Consider the following 19,220-nt stretch of genomic DNA (forward strand, 5'->3'; position numbering starts at 1 on the left):
GGTAGATAATTCAAGTATGTTTCTTTTGAATATTTTTTTTGATTATATCATCTAATTTTTAAAAATTTAAGTGAGAATTTACATTCATTAAAATATATATAAAAATATAATCGAAATAGTACATTATACATCTGTTCACCAGCAGCAGAGTTGATTAGATTCCCTTTATACATCGAGCAGCAGAGGGGATTAGATTCCCTTTATACGCGATGTATTGTTTCTGCAATTATATATTATAATAAAGCTAAAAATGCATAACAACGTCATTTCCCTTTGTACCACTGCATGATATTTTTGATCTATACTATATACTAAAATAAAGATGTATAACAACTTAACTTCTTTTTGTGTCACTTTATGATATTTTTTATTTATTTGATGAATTTTATTCCTTAGAACGAATATGATATATGTTAAATCTCAATGTTTGATTGTTATACAAAGAGATCAATGTATATTCGAAGGAAATTAAAAATAAATTGTATAAATAAAGTATAAAAAAAAGAAAAAATATTTCAGAAAATGTGAAGGTAGGCATACAAGTATCAATATATTTATTTTTGTGAAGATAAATATAATTAGCAGAATGAAAAAAATATAGTAAAATAAAACTAAAGGAATAGTAATATAAGTGAGAAAATAGACAAAATATGTAGAGAGACAAGAGAATATTTTCTTGTTCTTCTATGTATATTTAAGTGTTTTCTAAATCTTTAAGTGCATAATATATTTTCAAGACCTCTATTTATATTATTAGAAGATGCATATAATAATATTAATTATTGAGAATGTGGAGAAGATTAAAGGGCTTCGAAGATAAATGAGGAGATTATGGAAGTGTGAGTATTATTACATATAATGGTAAAATTATATCGTGAAGTTATGAACATCAACATTAATCAACAAAACATTAATTATAAGCAAATAATGATAATATTAAAAATGAGGAGAGAAATTAAAAAAAGATGACCAAAAAATGAGATAAAAAATAGAGAAAATTATATATAATAACAAACTAATAACCTAAAATAAATGGAGTAGATAGGGCTTGATTTAATTATGCTCCATATCAAATGTTTGCAAAAAATTGTCAGATGCCTCTCCCCCAAATATCTCGCTTGCCACTCTACTCCAATCTCTCGCTCGCTTTCTCACTTTTTATACAAATATAAGTGTATAAAAATTATTTCTAATTGTATAAAGCAGAGGAAATTGTATAAATATATATATTTTTGTTCCCTTCTCTCCCCTGTTCCAGAACTCGCTCGCCACTCTCCCAAATCTCGTTCGCCACCCTCGCCTTTCTCACTTATACAAACATAAACGAAATGTATAAGTTGCATTTCTGTTTGTATAAAGCGTGAGAAAATTGTATATACATATGCAAGTACATATATTTTCGTCCTATACACTTATAATTATGCAATAACAATACTCCCTGCCCGGTTTCTTTTGCCTTTCTCTCTTTTTCCTTTTATACAATTTTCAAATTGTATCTAATTTCCCTCTTTCTCGTTTTATACAATTCGATTCAATTGTATATTCCTTGTCAAGTCTCTTTTGTCTTTTTCTCTTTCTCATTTTATACAAATTCAAATTGCATATAATCGTTCTATACACTTATAATAATATAATTTGTTTTATACACTTTCTTTTTATACAGTTCTCTGCCCAAATGTCTTTCTCTTTCTTGTTTTATATAATTTGCTTCAACAGTATATGTATAGCGAATTATACAGTTTCTATGTTTGCTATAGAGCGTAATTATACAAACTTTGCTATAACATACAAATATAAAAAAAAATTTCGCTATATGTGAAAGTTGCCCTAAAAAATATAGAGTGGAGGCAACAAAGAAGCGTCACATCAACTTCTCTATTTTGTATTTTTTTTTTTATAAAATTCAATTCCCTTTCGATTAAATGATTATTTCTTTTTCATTTTAAGTAATTTTTTATCTATTAGTTGACGGATTTACTTTTAATTATTTTTTTTAGGAAGTAAGTATTCTGACTCTACCAGTGTTGCTAATACATTTATTTCTTTAAGAGATACGTGTGAATTTGATTCTTCATACTTGTATTTCATTTTTTTCTGAATAAAATATTATTTATATTTTATTTCTTCATTAAAACTTTATATGATCTTAAAATATCAATATACTATCAAATTTACAAGAAAATCAAATTTTTGACGCATTCATTATTTTTCATCTTATTGGTGAGAAATTGATTTAAATTTCAAACGAGGAGAGCATTGGGATTTGTGCTTATGACGTAAAGAATCGTCAAAGTCCAAAGGTTACAGATGGCTGTGCCGCCGGGTACCTTGCTGCCACGTGCCATGTTTTAGAGTGAAAAGAAAGTAAATTAAAATGATAATTTATATTGCTTCTATTTTATGTTACGTGAGACTCATTTTTTTAAAAAAAAATATATCTAAAAAGTATATTATCTTATTAATTTTAAAATTTACATGATTTAAAATAATACATATTTAAAAAATAATTTTAAATTATAAATTTTAAAAGAGTCTTTTTTTACAATATGTCAAATTAAATAATATCACGTAAGATTAAAATGAAATGAGATGGTGAGAGTGATATATAAATATTTCATCTGTTTCTATTTATATGTCGTCTTTACTAAAAATAGATGATTCTTAATATTTGTCAAATGATATTATTATTTTTTATTTTATAACCTTGAAAGTGTAAATTTGATCAAATTAAAAAATTAAAAAATTAATTTATGTTTAATGATCAATTAATTAAGAGAAGTTACGCAGTTAAACAAACTTACACTACTTATTAATCATCATAACTATAATTTGTTATAATTACCATTAGCGGCTAACAATAATTATTAATAATGTGGGTTGATTTCGAATTTGTATAATTAATCACATTTATAATTACGTGGGCTGACTTTGAGTTTGTATAATTAGTCACATTTTTACAATTCACCACGTTGTATAATTCACAACTAACAATTCTTTGTTTGATTTGTATTTGTACATGACGATGATTTCCTTTGGTTTTTTAGTTTTATCACCATATATATTTAATATTTTTTAAAATAATTTTTTAAAATTTTTATAAACTTGTAGTTTTTGAATTTTATATAATATAATTTGTGTAACTGTTTAAAGTTCATATGTTCATGTTAGTATCAATTCATTATCTCGAGTTTTATCATATTATTATAATTTGTGTTACTCAATAATACAAAAACACGTGAATTACACAAACATAACTATAAATTATACAAACGATATGTGAATTATACAAATTATTTTCCGCTCTCGCTCGCCTCTCTCCTCCCTCTTCTAGTCTCGTTCACCAGATATACAAATACATATGTATATCAATTACATATGTACATTTATTTTGACAGATATACATATACACATGTCGCTCTCTACTCTTTGTACTCTCGCTTGTCACTCTACTTCACATGACATGTAGCCATGAATCATAATTAACAAATGATAGCTATAAATAGTAATTAAGCTATTAGTGAGCGACTAAGAAATTATTTTGTATTCTTTTAATAATTTAATTTCAAAAGAAATACTAAAAATAAAAATAAAATAATAAATTTATATGAAACGTAAAATATAAAACGATAGACATATAAATAAAAACGAAGAGAGTACTAATTATGCGTGAGTAAGAAGGGGAAATGAAATGAGAATTTTCATAGTTTGACACCGCCTCTTTATTTTCTCTACATTCTCCAAGTGGGAACTTTATTATTATATATATTCACTTCTTTAAATCTTTAGTATTAGTGTTCTTGATATAATAAATATATGTATGTATGCACACACTTGATGACAGCTGACTCCAAAGCTAATTAACTTGTTTCTAATCTCCAATATTTCATTCATTTTCAAATTTCAAGGTAATCTTTCCCTCACATATATAATATGATAGTAGTATTAATATCACTTAACTTCATGATTATGTGCAAAAATTAATGATTCTGCTACACTTAGGTTAATTAGTGTGTATTTTCTTTCTTGAATTTCTCCTATGGATTCTTGTAATGCATAATTGATGACAACTTCACAGCCATTATGTTTTTTACTACTGTTCTAACTGCATCTTTTTTTTTTTAATCTCCCGTAACACCTTAATTTATCTTTTAACGGTAATAGTTTAATTGACGCTAAATATATAATTTTTAGAGGTAAGTCTCTTTGTAAATGTTCCTAAAGCTTATAGCCACATCGAATTTAATAGCAATTAATTAATATCGATAAAAGATTTTGTCGCTATATTTATAATCGCTAAAAACCTATTTTTGTTATAATGATTATTTGGAGGGAAGTGTTTTTTCTTGGTAAAAATTCATTTCCATTGTTACATTAGCCATCCATATATATACCATGTGTATTTATTGCTATTGCATTTATAACAATTCAGGTGCGCGTAAGCTGGCTCCGAGTAGTTTGTAACACAAGTTGTTAGGTGATCTTTGACTCTAAAAAAATTGATAGAACTTGAGTTGCTGAGTACATAAAGAAAAAAAAAAGAATGAAATTTTTGAAAAAATTGAAGGATGAAATGGTGCCTGAGTGGAGTGAGGCTTATATGGACTATGGTGGGCTCAAACACCTCCTGAAAGATATAAATCATAGAAAAGTAGATATTGAGAATCAAGGTAGTGAAACTGGGAAAATCCAACATAAAAATTCGATCAAGTTATCGAATGGAAAGTTGTTTATACCAGCTGAAATGGGACAGAATGAGAAGTCATTTTTCGAAAAAAAGGATAATGAGCTTGAGAAAGTTGATAGATTTTACAAGGACAAAGTGGAAGATGCAAAGGGAGAAGCAGCTGAATTAGCCAAACAAATGGAGGCTTTGATTGCTCTCCGAAAAAAGGTAAAAGAAAGAGGTACCAAGGGAGACAAAGCAGCAGCATCCTCAAAGGTTACTTCTCCAGGCAGGGCGTCGAGTGAAGCTGGTATGTGTTGTGTAGTTATAGCTTAAGTTAAGTTTTTATTTCCAGTTAACTTAAATTATCATGCTTTAGTTGTTACTACTCGAAACGTCATTGATAGATGCTTGAAATATGGTTAGCATTTTTGGAGGATCTGAGCAACATAACTAGTCTGCGCATTTTGCATCAGATCGTACACTTAAAAGGCTTGTTGATCATGAGAGCCTTAATAGGAAATTGTACCCTAATCCTGTTGAAAATATGCATAGTTCTCTGTTTATAGATTATGTACTAGGGCAAATCAAGCAATGATCATAAGGATTCATTGACATGAGATATTAAATTGCTATCAATAGACTGACTTATAAGAACATTGTGAAATAGCTCAGCTATTGATATTACAGTACAAAAATGTTCATAGCTTACTCTATTCTGTTCAGCCATACATATATATATATATATATAAGCAGATTGACAGAATTTAGTCTCCACTGAATGAGTTTAGAATCCTGTAATTTCATATTTTCATTCTGATGGCATTTTAATGTTGCCATAAGATATGACACTTGGGCCTAACTCAAACCCAAAGTTATCTCACAAGGGGATGTTTGCCCAAGTCAATATAAGGAGATCAGTAGTTCATTTCCCAACCGACGTGGGGAATCTAACTCAAGCTCAACAGTAGCAATGATCAAGACTGGACAAGCATTATATGTAAACAACCAGGGTCATGGGCTAGTAGTGAAGACGTCGTGGACATTCTGATTGTAACCTTCTACATCATGAGAGTTTCTTCATCTCTAATTAGACGTCCAAATGCAGAGGAAGACCAACTGGACTTCAAAGAAGAAGTGGACAAGTTTGGTGAGAAAATCATAAAACCAACTTCTTCTTCAAGCGAAAATAGAGATCCTTCGTTAGGTGAACATGGAAGCACTCCCTCAGACGTTCTTGAATGTGTCAAAATTCAAAATACATCCGACAGTCCAAAATCATCGGTAGAAAGACTATTACTTGGTAACACAGTGAAAGAATGTAGCTTCAGTCAAGAAGAGCTAAAGGAGGTTGAAGAAAAGTTGAAAAAGGCCTTTGTTGAGTTCTACCACAAACTTCGCCGCCTAAATCAGTACAGGTTCTAAGAAAAGGATCTAACCTGAACTTCTTAAATATCAGATATTTTGGTGCTTCCATTCTGACTCTTTGTTTCAATGATGAACCAGTTTTATGAACCTCTCAGCATTTTCTGTGATCTTGGAAAAATATGAAAAGGTCAGACTTCTATTTGTGAAGGAGGCATAGAAAATTGCATTCTGTTAGCATTCACAGTTGTGGTAAGTACTTCTATCACTAATTGTCCATAATTTGCATGACTGGCTGACTGCAGATTACTTCAAGGAAAGTGATGAGATCATACATGAAAATCGTGGATAACTCCTATATTGGAAGTTCTGATGAGGTATATTAAAAGAACTCTTAATATATAACTCTGAGAAGTATGATCTTACAAAGACGAAAACTAGTATAAGATGGAAATTATTTTATTACAACCTTAAACTTGCATGTCTTGTCTCCAAGATTTGTTATATGCACACTATTATATATTCACTTAGTTTATTTTTTTCATGTTCTAGGTTACTGGTCTTCTGAACAAGGTAGAAGCAACAATTGTCAAGCACTTCAATTCTGGACGGGGGGACGACATCAGATTAGTAAGGCCGGAAAGGAAAAGAGAGAAACACAGCATTTGGTTTCTTTCAGGTTGAGAACTTCTCCTTTGTTAAAGATTTTACTTCATAGTTTTCGACATCTCTTTAACTTGTAAATTCATAAGATCTTGCTGAGGAAGAAGATGGGGTTATCATGGTTTCTAATATATCCTTTCAATGTGTAGGATTCTTCTGTGGATTCTCTGTTGCTCTAATTATGGCTATTGTGTTAATCATAAAAACAAGAAAGTTATTGGACAAGGAGGGGGCTACAGTGTATTTGGATAGCATCTTCCCTCTTTACAGGTTAAGAAAATTTTCAGATCTTCAAATAATCCGCAGATTCACCTACTTATGTTGAAAAATGCACTACTTTTGGAGTATCTGACACACACTCTCGATAGCATTGTATGAAAAGTCTGCGAGCATCATGACTTATGACCTTCTCAGTTTTTTCCTGATAACTTGAAGTTCTCTTGCAGCTTCTACGGTTACATCATCTTACATATGCTTATTGGTGCTGCAAATATATACTTGTGGCGATGCTATAGAATCAACTACTCGTTTATACTTGGATTCAAGCCAGGAACCGAGTTAGATCACAAGGAAGTTTTTCTCTTAGCCTCTGGTCTTGCAGTTCTTGTACTCACTGCTTGCCTGGTACAACTGCATATCCGGATGGACTCGAGGATCCAAGAGCATGAGACATTTGTCGAACTGGTTCCTTTGGGCTTGCTCATTGTAAGATTTTATATATAAAGTTGAGCACACTGTCACTTCACATTTTGTTTGATCAAATCCTCTCATTCAAATGCAGGGCTTAGTTCTCATATGTCTATGTCCTTTTAACATCATCTATCGTTCAAGCCGTTTCTTTCTTATACGCAGTCTATTTCGTAGCATGTGTGCTCCTTTATACAAGGTGGTTGATTCTACTAAGCTTGAATTCTATACGCGTAGAGTATACTGCTTTTGGTTGCGTTTACGTGTTGTTAGTTTTCTTCTGCAGGTCAATATGATTGATTTTTTCCTATCAGACCAGCTAACCAGCCAGGTTTCTTCTCACTTTATTGGGCCATTATATGATTCCTGTTTTTCTTTTCTGACCTACATCTTCTTGACCTCAGACACAAGCGATAAGAAGTTTCGTATACTACATTTGTTATTATAGTTGGGGAAAATCCTCTACAGGACGAAAAATGTGCCAAGTTAGTGATGTGTATATCGTCTTCTATTACATTTCAGCTGCAATTCCTTATTGGATTCGCTTCTTCCAGGTACTTAACGTTCATCATGATCTCTACATTAGCCTATCTGTGGTGTACTCAGTTGAAGAACTCAATGTGCAGTGTATTCGACGATTAATGGAAGAGAAAGAGATGAAGCATGGATTCAACGGTTTCACCTATTTCTCAATGCTACTGTCAGTTGTCTTTCAGTCAACATTCAGACTAAAGAAAAAAATGACTTGGAAAGTGTGGGCTTTGGTTAGCTCAGGTGTTGCAGCTCTGGCAAACATATCTTGGGATATCAGGATGGACTGGGGTCTTCTTCAAATGAAGTCAAGAAATTTTCTTCTGAGAGATAAGCTCTTACTACACCATAAAACTGTATATTATATAGCTATGGTAATGTTTCCAAGTTTATGAAAACACAGATATTACCCTGTCTCTTATTTTGCTAAATGCCACACATTTGATGGCAGATTCTTGAGGTTCTCCTGAGGTTTGTATGGCTGCAAGTAGTATTGAGTTTTGACATGCGCCCACTACGTGGAAAAGTCATAACAAGCACATTTGCAAGCTTAGAAATACTTCGTCGTGGCATTTGGAACTTCTTTAGGTAATTTTACTGTCCCTGAAGTGGTATATCTTTTCTTCATACAGAGGAAAGAAAATGTATGTGTTATAAGCTATGACTTTTCTCTCAGATTGGAGAATGAACACTTGAACAACGTTGGGGAGTACCGAGCATTCAAGTCACTCCCACTGCCCTTCATTACAGACGAAGACAAGGTTGGCAAAAATGAGTAGGGTGACTCGGGTCTGCTTAATACCTGTCCTGATTCATCGAAAGATGAATGTATAATAGCTTAGAGTACCCTTTTCTGTGAGGGTGGTATACATTTTCAAGTATTGTTACTATGCAAGAATTCTCATTCATACCGCAAAAAGGAATAAGAAAAGAGAGGGGAAGAGATCTATATGTACATCTGAACATGCATCTTTATACAGAGATTTTTACTTGGTGATATACTGAATATGTCATGCCAATTTCTGTTTCTAAACTTTTTGCACTTTCAAGTAACTACAAACTATCAATCCTCTCACTAAGTGAGACAACTTTGATGGTTGCGATCATATATTTCACCCTCGATTTATCATCTACATCAGTGAAAAGAAAGATAAAAAGGGGAGAAGAGCTTCATTGAACTCACTTCATCTTCAGTTGGTGTACTTCCATGACAGCACCCGGTGCACGGTGGTATTACCATCCTTCTTTTGATTTCAGAGTGTTCCGCTGGATTTTCTTGAACTTCCGAAAATAGCTGCTTCCATCAGAATCGAAGTCACAAATGGTACTCTGTCCTGGTCTATTTCCCTCATCAAGGTCCAGGACATAGGCATCGCCTTCTAAAGCACGAACTACCTGAACAATATGAAGGAAGAAATAAGAAGCAAGGATTTGGTTTATAAACCTCTTTAAAGAAATCCACCAGCACTAACAGAAAAGGAATTAAGAAAAGAAGACGTTATTACTTGACTCATCCGCGGTCTTTTGCGCGATGAATGACGCACACATGCAGCAGCACAAGCAATCATGTTAGCCATCTCTTCAATGTTATAATTTTGTCCCAAACATGGATCTACTAGGGCGTCCAATTTTCCACCATCCAATGCACTTCTAAGAAAAGGCTTTGCCTGTGTATCAGAAAGACTCTTCTTATGCTATGGTACAAGTGGTAAACTATAAGAAGAGGGTTGATAATAATGATATCCATATCTTTGAAAATGGATTTAAGCATCAGCTACAAGAAACCAATATGGTGATCAAGAAATTTGTGTACATCCAGTTAATAAACCGCACTCAGGAAGTACTTAATCAAAAACCAAGAATATGAAAACCAGAAACGACGGGAATGATTCCTAATGCAAAAAAATTGTATTTGATAACGAGGTTAAAAATGCCCGGCAGAGATGTAAAGTTAATTCTGATTAACTAAAGTGACATAACTAATTCTTTCTGTGAGTAGGCCGCATGCAAGAAGCTGCTAACTCTGAAAGGCATCTTCCTGATCTCAATTTCGAATTAACTTATGTAATTAATTCTGATCAATTGTGGGACTTAAGTAGAACCAACAGTAATAATCTTTGAGATCGACAAAATGATTCCAGGAACCCGTATCTCCAAGATTTCCTAAAAAGGGAGCCTTATTTTGGGAAAATCTGATAGATTATGACATCAAATTCACGGTTAACTCCATGCTTTAAGACTGAAACTTTGGACAATCTAATAGTTGTAAAAGATGCAAGAGAATTTTTATGCCTTTGGCTTGAGTCTTGACAGAGATGAACTTTTCAAGAACACCAGATACTTTTGATTTGCACATTTCTTTTGTACAAGGAAGGTGGTTTTCCAAATTCTGATTTAAGTGATTGATTACTACAAACAACAACAAAAACAACATACCCAATGAGGTCCCACAAGTGCGGTCTGAGGAGGGTAGATTATACGCAGACTTTAACACTACCTCGTGGAGGTAGAAAGGTTGTTTCCGTAATATTTATTACTGCCGTGACAAAATTTCTCAACCTTTTATCACTCGCAAAAAAAAAAAAAAAGGAATAAAGGATAAAACTACCCAGTACTTTTCTAAAACCACAAATGATAAACCTTCCAGAGGATCAAGATATATAAATAGAAAGGGAACCTAGAGAATTACATTAGGTGCTTGCATGTTCTGCCTCAGATTAAATACAGTGCATACTAGCTAATTAAGGATAAGACTATAGTAAGATGAATGTTATTCCATATTGAGGATTTGATTAGTGTAGTTGGACAGAAAGTAAATTTAAGCATTATGCTATTTAAACAGTTAAAATGGTTGTGCATGAACTTTCTACACATGCATCTAATTGAACATTAGTTTTAGGCACTTAAGAATGCTGAATAGCGGTCAAGAAAGTGAAACAGTTAACATACCCATATGGCCAGACTGCTGCATGCGGAGGATTCAGTTGAGATTATAGGTGGACGCCCTGTAATTAACTCCAGGAGCATAACTCCAAAAGAAAAGATGTCGGACTTATCTGAGGTCTTTCCACTCTGTGCATACTCTGGGGCCAGGTACCTGCAAGACGTCAGTTTTATCAAATACATGAAGAAATTGTGATCAGGAAATGTAGGTTTTACCAAGTTAGTTTTTAAGTGGTCCATCTTCCTGAAGCTGTGTAATCCAGAAATCATTACTAATCATGAAGTAGCTTAGGTTCTATAGTTTCCAAAACCCAAGCACCTCTCCTTAACCCCCCACCCCCAAAAACCCCTCTTCCCCCAATCAGTGTTGGTAAGGGATAACCAAGGACTAGAAGCCCAACACTATCAGACACGGGAAAACAGTGGAAACATCCCATGCACTCTTCTCATCCTCCGAGCAGGAAAACTTCGGTTATAACGCTGAGAAGATTACTGCATCATGAGCAGGTTGACCTAAAATCGAGGTCATGCAAGTCATCAATTTCTTTAAAATCCCCAAATTTGAGAGTCCTATTCTAGCTCGATTTTCTATAGATACCTGATATAGATATCAGTTTGCAAGTTGGATGAAACAATGTTAACATGGGAAGGGCATAGCCTATGCAATGTAGGAGTTTAGCCCCAAAAAAATGAATATTAGTAACGCTAGAATGAGGGATGAAGAGACTGGTCCACTTAGTACGATGACCTGTATATACTAATTTTGCTTATTCTATGCTGATCTAGTCAAATTTTATCCCTCTGATATCTAATTCATGGTAGCAGTGACAGGGTCAATAAAACTCACCCAAAAGTTCCCACCACTCTAGTAGAGATATGACTGACATGATGGTCTGAATCAGATAAGAACTTGGCAAGTCCAAAGTCTGCAACCTGGATACAAATCAAAGTTCCCATTCATGTTTAATAACTTACGAGGAAATATCTTCTTAGCTGTCACATGAAAATTAAAGAAACAAAAAACAGAATCAATAATGCAGTTAACATTTGCACCTGAGTAGATGCTCATTTGGGTCCAAATGTTAAGAACAAAAAACTATTTACATCAACAGCGGATTCTAGGTGTACTGAAGCCAGTTGTAGACAACAGATAACAGCCCGACCTTTCTTTGATAGTAAAGATAGAACAGAAAATGTAGTGGCAATACCAAAAAGCAAAACACAAAGTTACCTTAGCTTCAAAGTTAGAATCAAGAAGAATATTAGCTGCCTTGATATCACGATGAATGATAGTAGGGTTACCTGCAGCCACAAGTTAGTATCTTCAGAGAAAGATTACCTGTGGTTGTTACATCAAAAGAAGTGATATTTATTCTATTCAAGCAACCAAAATTGAATTGTCCTACAGAGCGCAAAGATAGGTTGACATCTGTATCAAATTGGTAGTAGTGGAAGAAAATATACTAAAACTATTTGATTTCATATCTGAATGGCATATAAAATTATATGGGGAAAGTACAGTTACCCTGATGCATATTCATGTGATAACTTTCACAATTAGGAATTATTATGGCCTTCTGCTATCCATTAGCAGACCCTAGAACCGATGTATTCAGCTCTCAAATCTCAAGGAGATTCAGAAATAGTATTATAGAAGTGAGGATCAATGGTATCTATTGGAAGGGAAAAATAAGATTTACATCCTTTTCAGGAGAAAAGTGAAGATAGATATGTGATGCCTATGAAAACCATTATGCTACTCAACTTGTCACAATCTACAAACACACTAACAAGACTTCCCTCTGGAAACATTTTTAGCATTGTTAAAAAGCATCCAGGCCACTTAATATTCAATTTACCCCTTTGGACACCACCTTCAGTCAACTAATGGACGAACACGCAAATTAAGAACAAACATAGGAAGCCAAGACAGAAATGAAGCGCACTCACAATCTTCATGCAGATAGGCCAATCCTTTGGCTGACCCTATAGCAATTTTCATTCTAGATGCCCATTCCATCGTGGATTGTGCCTCCCCTGCATATCATACAATCTGTTCTAAATAGCATTTTGGTAGAAAGACCTTTATATCAGAGGAACTTATGGAAACTCTATTCAATTGGATATTTAGAAGTGATCAGAGAAGTATAAACTGATACAAGAGCATTTCTGTAAAACAAAAGTTCAAAAGAAAACATGCATCGGGGTAAATACAACCATTCTTTATACAAACCTTAAAACAGATGATGAAACAAATCACACATCTAAATGTGGCACTTATGAAAGATCCTCCATCAAATGTACCTCACAAGTGTGTTAAAATAATAAACCATAAGGGTATAGAAAAGTATGTGGAACATTGCAAATGAAGTGCCTGGGACAGCAGAAGTCAAAAGATATTAAATGCTGGTATTTCCAAAAGCATAGAAATACCAGTGCTTTACCATGCAAGATTAAAGGGCTGGGTTACAGAAGTAGCATGTATTTGCAAACTCTTCTTGTACCTTCTCATGTTAAAAACCATGGTTTCTTGAAATTCTAGGCCACCTTCTTATGGTATAGGCATATACCACGAGGAATCTTACTTAAAAGGCTTGGTTAAGTACCCCCTTAAAGATTGTCCATTTAACATGGAACTCATAACTCCTGAGGTGTATTTTACATGCTTTTCAAAATCAGTACAGTGAAACTAAGCTGCATTAAGGAAGCCCCCATTAAGGTAGATTTACTTTAACCTTAATTATCAAATCTCTGCTGTACAAATATTAGCATAATTCAAAAAATGACTTAAGCTGGTCACAAAATCTTATTGATACAGGATTAAACCAACAACCAGCATTAAGAAAAAAAGAGAAAGAACATACCATGTAAATGATACTCTAAGGTCCTGTTGGAAACAAATTCGTAAACAAGCAACCTCTTTGTTCCATTCATGCAGTATCCAACCAAAGACACGAGATGTTTGTGATGCACTCGGCTAATAGTCTCTACTTCTGCTTGAAATTCACGCTCCCCTTGATGGCTACCAACCTTCAACTGTTTAACTGCAATCTCTCTTCCAGTAGGGAGGACTCCTTTGTGTACATACCCAAATCCACCTTCACCTAGAAGGTTGGATGTAGAGAATCCACTGGTTGCTAACCATAGCTCTTCATATGTGAAATTTCCACCCGAAAAAGCTAAATCCACTATGTGGTCTTTTGGTGAAAAATGATTGTCAGCTTCTGAATTAAGAGAATTGGAATGAGCATTGTTCTCAAAGCAGTGAAGTGGGTGGAATGGTGTCGCTTGCTTTGGGGAAACAGGAGAACCATCTGCTACATTCTGCTGTCTAAAACTTTGACGCAGAATACGGTACAAGTCATCTGATGAATCGACCGAAACAATTAGCAAATGAATATACCAAGTTGAACTCATACTGAACTTAAGTTAATCGATTGAACTGCTGGATTTCATAATATCAACAATTTGGACCCCATTCTAAATGCAAATTGCAATCAATGAAAACAAGCTCTGAACAAGGAATCTCTTAAAACAAGATTTAAGCATTATATCTGGTTAGACGGAGAAAGTTTCACATTTAAGAGATTAATGTCCAAACTGTCACCTTTCCCGAATGGCATGGCATGTTTAAAAGCATAAGATTCTATAGATACTTTTGGTATGTGACATATACTTGATTATGTCTCAAAAAACCCCTTTTTCTTCTTAAAACTCCATAGTCCATACACATTCAAACACAATCATATAAAATGAACATAAGAAGTATAAGATTTAAGAAATGATGATTGTCGTAACAATGAATTTAGAAACATAAGTCACTACTTTCATTCCTAGTAAATTGTAAGTGGAAAAAATAGCAATTTGGATCACTACTTTTCAATAGTTGAATTTAGAGGTAAAAGTCACCACTTAATCAGTAAAAAGGGTTGATAATCCCTACTAAATCATAAAACAAAATAATGATAAATTTAAATAGTAATTAAATCATCTTTGATCTTGTTGAACAAGAACAAGGATGATATTAAGGATTGTACCAGTTGTAGGGTAATCAAGTTGTTAGTTGACCCACACTATGTAAGTTTGGGAGAGAACCAATTTGGACTCATCGTAGGGCTTTCAACTACAGAAGACATACATCTCGTTAGGTGATTGATCGAGCAGTTTAGGGAGAGAAAGAGGACTTACATATGATGTTCATTGACGTAGAAAAAGCTTATAACAACGTTATTAGAGGGTTCTATGGTGATGTTTGGAGGCTAAAGGTGTACCTGAGGCTTATATTAGGGCAAGTAAGGACATGTATGATAGTGCCAAGACACGAGTCAGGACAATAGGAGGAAACTCAGGTCTCTTCCCAATCATTATGAGGTTGCATCAGGGATAAATTTTCAACCTATTTCTTTTTGCTTTGGTGATGGATGAACTGATGTGGCATATCCAAGGAGAGGTGCCATGGTGTATACTATTTGCAAAGGACATAGTTTTGATTAACAAGACATAAAACAGATTCAACAATATATTGAAGGTTTGGAGACAGACCCTGGAGCCTAAGGGGTTCAGATTGAGTAAGACCAAGACTGAATACTTAGAGGTTAAATTCATGACATATTCACATGGAAGATGTGGAAGTAAGGATTAATACACCACTCACACCCAAGAAAGAAAGTTTCAAGTATCTAGGGTAAGTAATTAAAGGAAAAAGAGAGATTGACTATGAAGTTACACATAGTAGTGAAGCGGGGTGGAAGAAATTAAAGCTAGCACCTTTGTCTTATATGATAAGAATGTGCCACCAATCCTTAAACATAAGTGTTATGGAGTGGCGATAGACTAGTTATGTAGTAAGGGGCAGAGTGTTGACCAATTAAGAACTCGCACGTCCAAAAAATGAGAGTAGCTCAAATGAGGATGTTGGGATGGATGTGTGACATATAGGAGAAATAGGATAAAGAGAAAAGCTATTTGGGAAAAAGGTGGGAGTGGCCTCCATGGTAGACAAGGTGAAGGAGTGAGGCTGAGATGTTCGGGCATGTGAAAAAAGAAAATGCACGCCGCAGCAATTTGGTGCGAGCAAGGGTGGACCCACCCTATGTCAAGGGGTGTCGACCGAACTGCTTCGATGAAATTTTTTAGTATTATATAATTATATCTAAAAATCTGAAAACTCAAAATATAAGTAGAAAAAATATTAATGACGCTACTTGAACAAGTGAGCTTCCTCGCTAATTGGTTTAACGCGTGCGGATGGTGTTGTCATTCTCTAAAGTGTGTCCGAGTTCGACCCTCAACAAGTCCAAATTTGGGTATATTCTGGGGCCTTTTTAGATAAAAGTAAGTGTTATAGGGATTCGAACCTCCAACCTTCAATTCCTATTCAAAATAAGGATAAAATGAACCAATTGAACTAAAACACAATTTCTATCCTATTATAGAAATTTAATTACTTGTCCAAAATAGAATTGGACAAAATAATAAGTTAAAGTAGTTTACTTGATTTACTTTTATTAGTATGCTTTAAATAATTTTTATTAATATATTCTTTTATGAACAAAGGAGATTTCATAGAAGGCATCAACAAGATGCAAGGCGAAAAATTACAGCAAAAAGAAGGGGTCTGCTCCTGTACAAGATATTAATATAATGTTGTTATATCAATTTTATTTTTAAATACCGACATGCCTTACAAAAAATCCTGCATATGTCAGTGGGTGTGAGAGGTTGGTTGTAGCAGGTATAAGCATAGGTAGAGTCGTACAAGTAGCCAGGCCGAAGTAGTCTTTGGAAGAGGTGATTTGAGAAGGCATGGCTCACCTACAACTTACTGCGAACATGATCTTAGATAAGAAGATATGAAAATTGATGATTAAGTTAGAAGGTTAGTAGTAGTTGAGCGTTGTCTAATTCCCTTATTAGCATTGTTATATTATTACCCACTTACTATTTTTTTCTTCGACTTTAGTAGTACCTCTTATTTTCTTTGCTTCAATTATCGTGTTATTTGATGTAGCTACTTGTTCTCTTCTTAATTGGTTCTTTTTAAAGACAAGAAAATCCGCAGTCACTACCCTTTGGCATACACAAGGTAAAACTATCACTCCTACGCAATAGCTCGGAAACCAATAACCCGCACTAGGCAATTTCGGTGCGACAAACCCCTTGCTTTTGCTTGCAATGGGTTTCAAACTTGAGACCTCGATAATGAAATTCCCAAGTACAAACCACTGGGTCACCCTGAAAAGTCTCTTCTTAATTGTTTTTCAACATGGCTTCTAATTTTCCATTGTATTTGCTTAAATACTCTATTTTTAAAATGCTTACTCGAACTAAGTATCTACCGGGAAAATGTCTCTCTATCTTCACAAGAAAGTTAAGGCTGCATATACATTGCATTCCCCAAACCCCACTTGTGGGATATTATACTGGGTACATTGTCGTATCTAATCCATCTATGGCGAAATAAAATTCAGGTGAATTGAAGTAAGTACTTCACCCTGAACCTTCATTTCTTCGCAAAATATCAAGCTAGCAAGGCAATCAATTACTGAAAATAAACACAACAGTGAAAGCTTCATGAGCAAAAAAAAAATATTTTCTGGTTAATTGACACACATTTCTCCTGAAAAAAAGCAGTTTTAGTTGTTACTGTATGTATATATTACTGATTCAACTACCTACTGACTAACGTTAGTGAATAATCTGTATCAAACTGAAAAAGCTTTACCTTTTGGCAATGGAGATTCACGATCACGTAATTTTCCACATTTAAGCTTATTCCTGCAACAAACGAAGAGTATAATTGCAACAATGAAGAAAGCTCCGGTAACGCCTACAGAAATTCCAATCACAGATCCGATTGATGCACTTGACAACGGCGATTGAACTTTAAACGACGAAGTTTCATCTCTAGAAGCTGGTGCAGAAGAAGCATTCAGAGGAAACATTAACGCCGTTACTGGAGGCGGTGGTGACGTAAGTTTCGGTAACGGTTGAGTAAATATAGGCCGACGTGGCGGTGGATGTAAAGCGACTTTATCATCAATAGGTTTAACTATTGGTTTTAACGACGCGTTCGGTGATGACGGCGAAGGCGGTGGTGGTGAATGTGTAAAATTAACAACTGTTGTCGGCGGTTTAGGAATGGCTCTGATATCATTTTTGGCTTCCGGCGACGGGGATGGAGACGGAGACGGAGACGGTGAGTGTGGATGCATAGGAGTTACGGAGTGAAGTGAGAAATGCATGAAGAAGAAGGTGATTATGAGATAATTAATTAATAGTTATAATTAGTTCCTAATAAACTGCTTAAGTAGTGGACTTGAGAAAGTAGAAACCCCCGGTAAGTACACTACTAATTACTATGACCATAGTATTAGTATCACGTTAATTACTCTGTTCGTTTCATTTATTTTGTTTTTTCTTCTTTCTTTTTTTATTCATCTTTTTATAGGCATATAATTAACGTGTATGTTCCTTCATTTTTATTTTTATTCTACTTATATTATGTCATATACGTCTACTTATTTAATTTTATGTAAAATTTGAATATTTATCTATATTCATCCAAAATTAGAACAATTAAAATCATCTGAAATTAAATTTAATACTCTTTTAAATCTTCCACAATTGGAAAAAGAGTAATTGAAATTACTTTGTTCAATTTTATACAAATTTAAATAATTAGTTAATACCCATCAAAAATTAAAACACATCAAATATCATCTGAAATTAAATTTTGAACTCTTTTTAAACCGTCCACAATTGGGAAAAAAAAGTAACTTGAAATTTTTGTGTGGCATTTTATTTTAAGATAAACTTTAGATTTTTTTATTTTGTGGCATTTTATTTTAGGATAAACGTTAGATTTTTAATTTTTCCGATTTAGCTCGAAAAGATCAAAATTTTATGAGATTGTATGAAAGGGAAATTGGTTAAATATATTCCTAATTTAGAGCAGATATATCATTATTAAAGAAAATACAATGTATATACTTGCTTTTAACAGATTGGATGTATTTATTCTTTTCGTCGACAAATCTATATTTTCTAAATTAAAAAAAAGCTTTTAAACTGATTTTTTTAATTTCAAAAATGTTGTGTGTTGTTTAAAAATTACTTCATCTAAATGAAAGAAGAAAGAAAAAAATAATCTCTCTTCTGCTCAGTTATAAGATGGATTTATAGGTTTAGAGTAATAAAAGAAAAAAATGAGGTAAAAATTTAAAAGTCTGTGAGGTGTTTTTCAAATTAAAAACCAGTTTTAGATTATAATTTTTTAAATTCAATATGTTAACGAAAAGAGATAAATATGCACTATTCGTTAGACGACAAAGATGTATATGCACCATCTGTTAGTTGTTTTATTAAA

At 33.6% G+C, this 19,220-nt stretch overlaps 2 protein-coding genes across 5 annotated transcripts; one reads left to right on the forward strand and one right to left on the reverse strand.

Moving 5' to 3' along the window:
• The first annotated feature begins 4,433 nt into the window (after positions 1-4,433).
• Positions 4,434-8,908, forward strand: PHO1-2 (phosphate transporter PHO1-2). Of its 3 annotated transcripts, none has more exons than XM_069287753.1 (13): positions 4,434-4,973; positions 5,772-6,081; positions 6,170-6,218; positions 6,334-6,405; positions 6,581-6,707; positions 6,841-6,961; positions 7,138-7,396; positions 7,473-7,577; positions 7,665-7,709; positions 7,783-7,932; positions 8,005-8,283; positions 8,361-8,497; positions 8,586-8,908. In XM_069287753.1, exons 1-13 carry the CDS (start codon positions 4,541-4,543, stop codon positions 8,686-8,688), a joined length of 2,190 nt encoding a protein of 729 aa, XP_069143854.1. In that variant the 5' UTR covers positions 4,434-4,540; the 3' UTR covers positions 8,689-8,908. The 3 variants fall into 3 exon arrangements, with proteins under 3 accessions (XP_069143854.1, XP_069143853.1, XP_019070605.2); XM_069287752.1 differs by having other exon boundaries at positions 7,783-7,863; positions 7,933-8,283; XM_019215060.3 differs by having other exon boundaries at positions 7,783-8,283.
• Positions 8,831-18,329, reverse strand: LOC101261256 (proline-rich receptor-like protein kinase PERK1). 2 transcript variants are annotated; one of them, XM_004245373.5, is made up of 8 exons: positions 17,577-18,329; positions 13,717-14,217; positions 12,803-12,889; positions 12,084-12,154; positions 11,700-11,785; positions 10,859-11,006; positions 9,415-9,576; positions 8,831-9,304 (listed from the first exon to the last, which is right to left on the reverse strand). In XM_004245373.5, exons 1-8 carry the CDS (start codon positions 18,094-18,096, stop codon positions 9,143-9,145), a joined length of 1,737 nt encoding a protein of 578 aa, XP_004245421.2. In that variant the 5' UTR covers positions 18,097-18,329; the 3' UTR covers positions 8,831-9,142. The 2 variants fall into 2 exon arrangements, with proteins under 2 accessions (XP_004245421.2, XP_025888126.1); XM_026032341.2 differs by lacking the exon at positions 17,577-18,329 and adding an exon at positions 15,041-15,535.
• Between the last annotated feature and the right edge of the window lie 891 nt (positions 18,330-19,220).

This window comes from Solanum lycopersicum, chromosome 8 (genome assembly GCF_036512215.1).
Source record: "Solanum lycopersicum chromosome 8, SLM_r2.1".
NCBI classification, from domain to species: domain Eukaryota; kingdom Viridiplantae; phylum Streptophyta; class Magnoliopsida; order Solanales; family Solanaceae; genus Solanum; species Solanum lycopersicum.

Excerpts from the sequence above, each read along its gene's own strand:
- PHO1-2 (XM_019215060.3), top strand. The coding sequence starts at position 4,541 with ATGAAATTTTTGAAAAAATTGAAGGATGAAATGGTGCCTGAGTGGAGT. Across the intron at positions 7,710-7,782 it reads CAGACCAGCTAACCAGCCAG|ACACAAGCGATAAGAAGTTT; the intron begins GTTTCTTCTCAC and ends TCTTGACCTCAG. Across the intron at positions 8,284-8,360 it reads CTGTATATTATATAGCTATG|ATTCTTGAGGTTCTCCTGAG; the intron begins GTAATGTTTCCA and ends ATTTGATGGCAG.
- LOC101261256 (XM_004245373.5), bottom strand. The coding sequence starts at position 18,096 with ATGCATTTCTCACTTCACTCCGTAACTCCTATGCATCCACACTCACCG. Across the intron at positions 14,218-17,576 it reads TGAATCTCCATTGCCAAAAG|ATGACTTGTACCGTATTCTG; the intron begins GTAAAGCTTTTT and ends TCGATTCATCAG. Across the intron at positions 9,577-10,858 it reads GCAGCAGTCTGGCCATATGG|GCAAAGCCTTTTCTTAGAAG; the intron begins GTATGTTAACTG and ends TCTGATACACAG.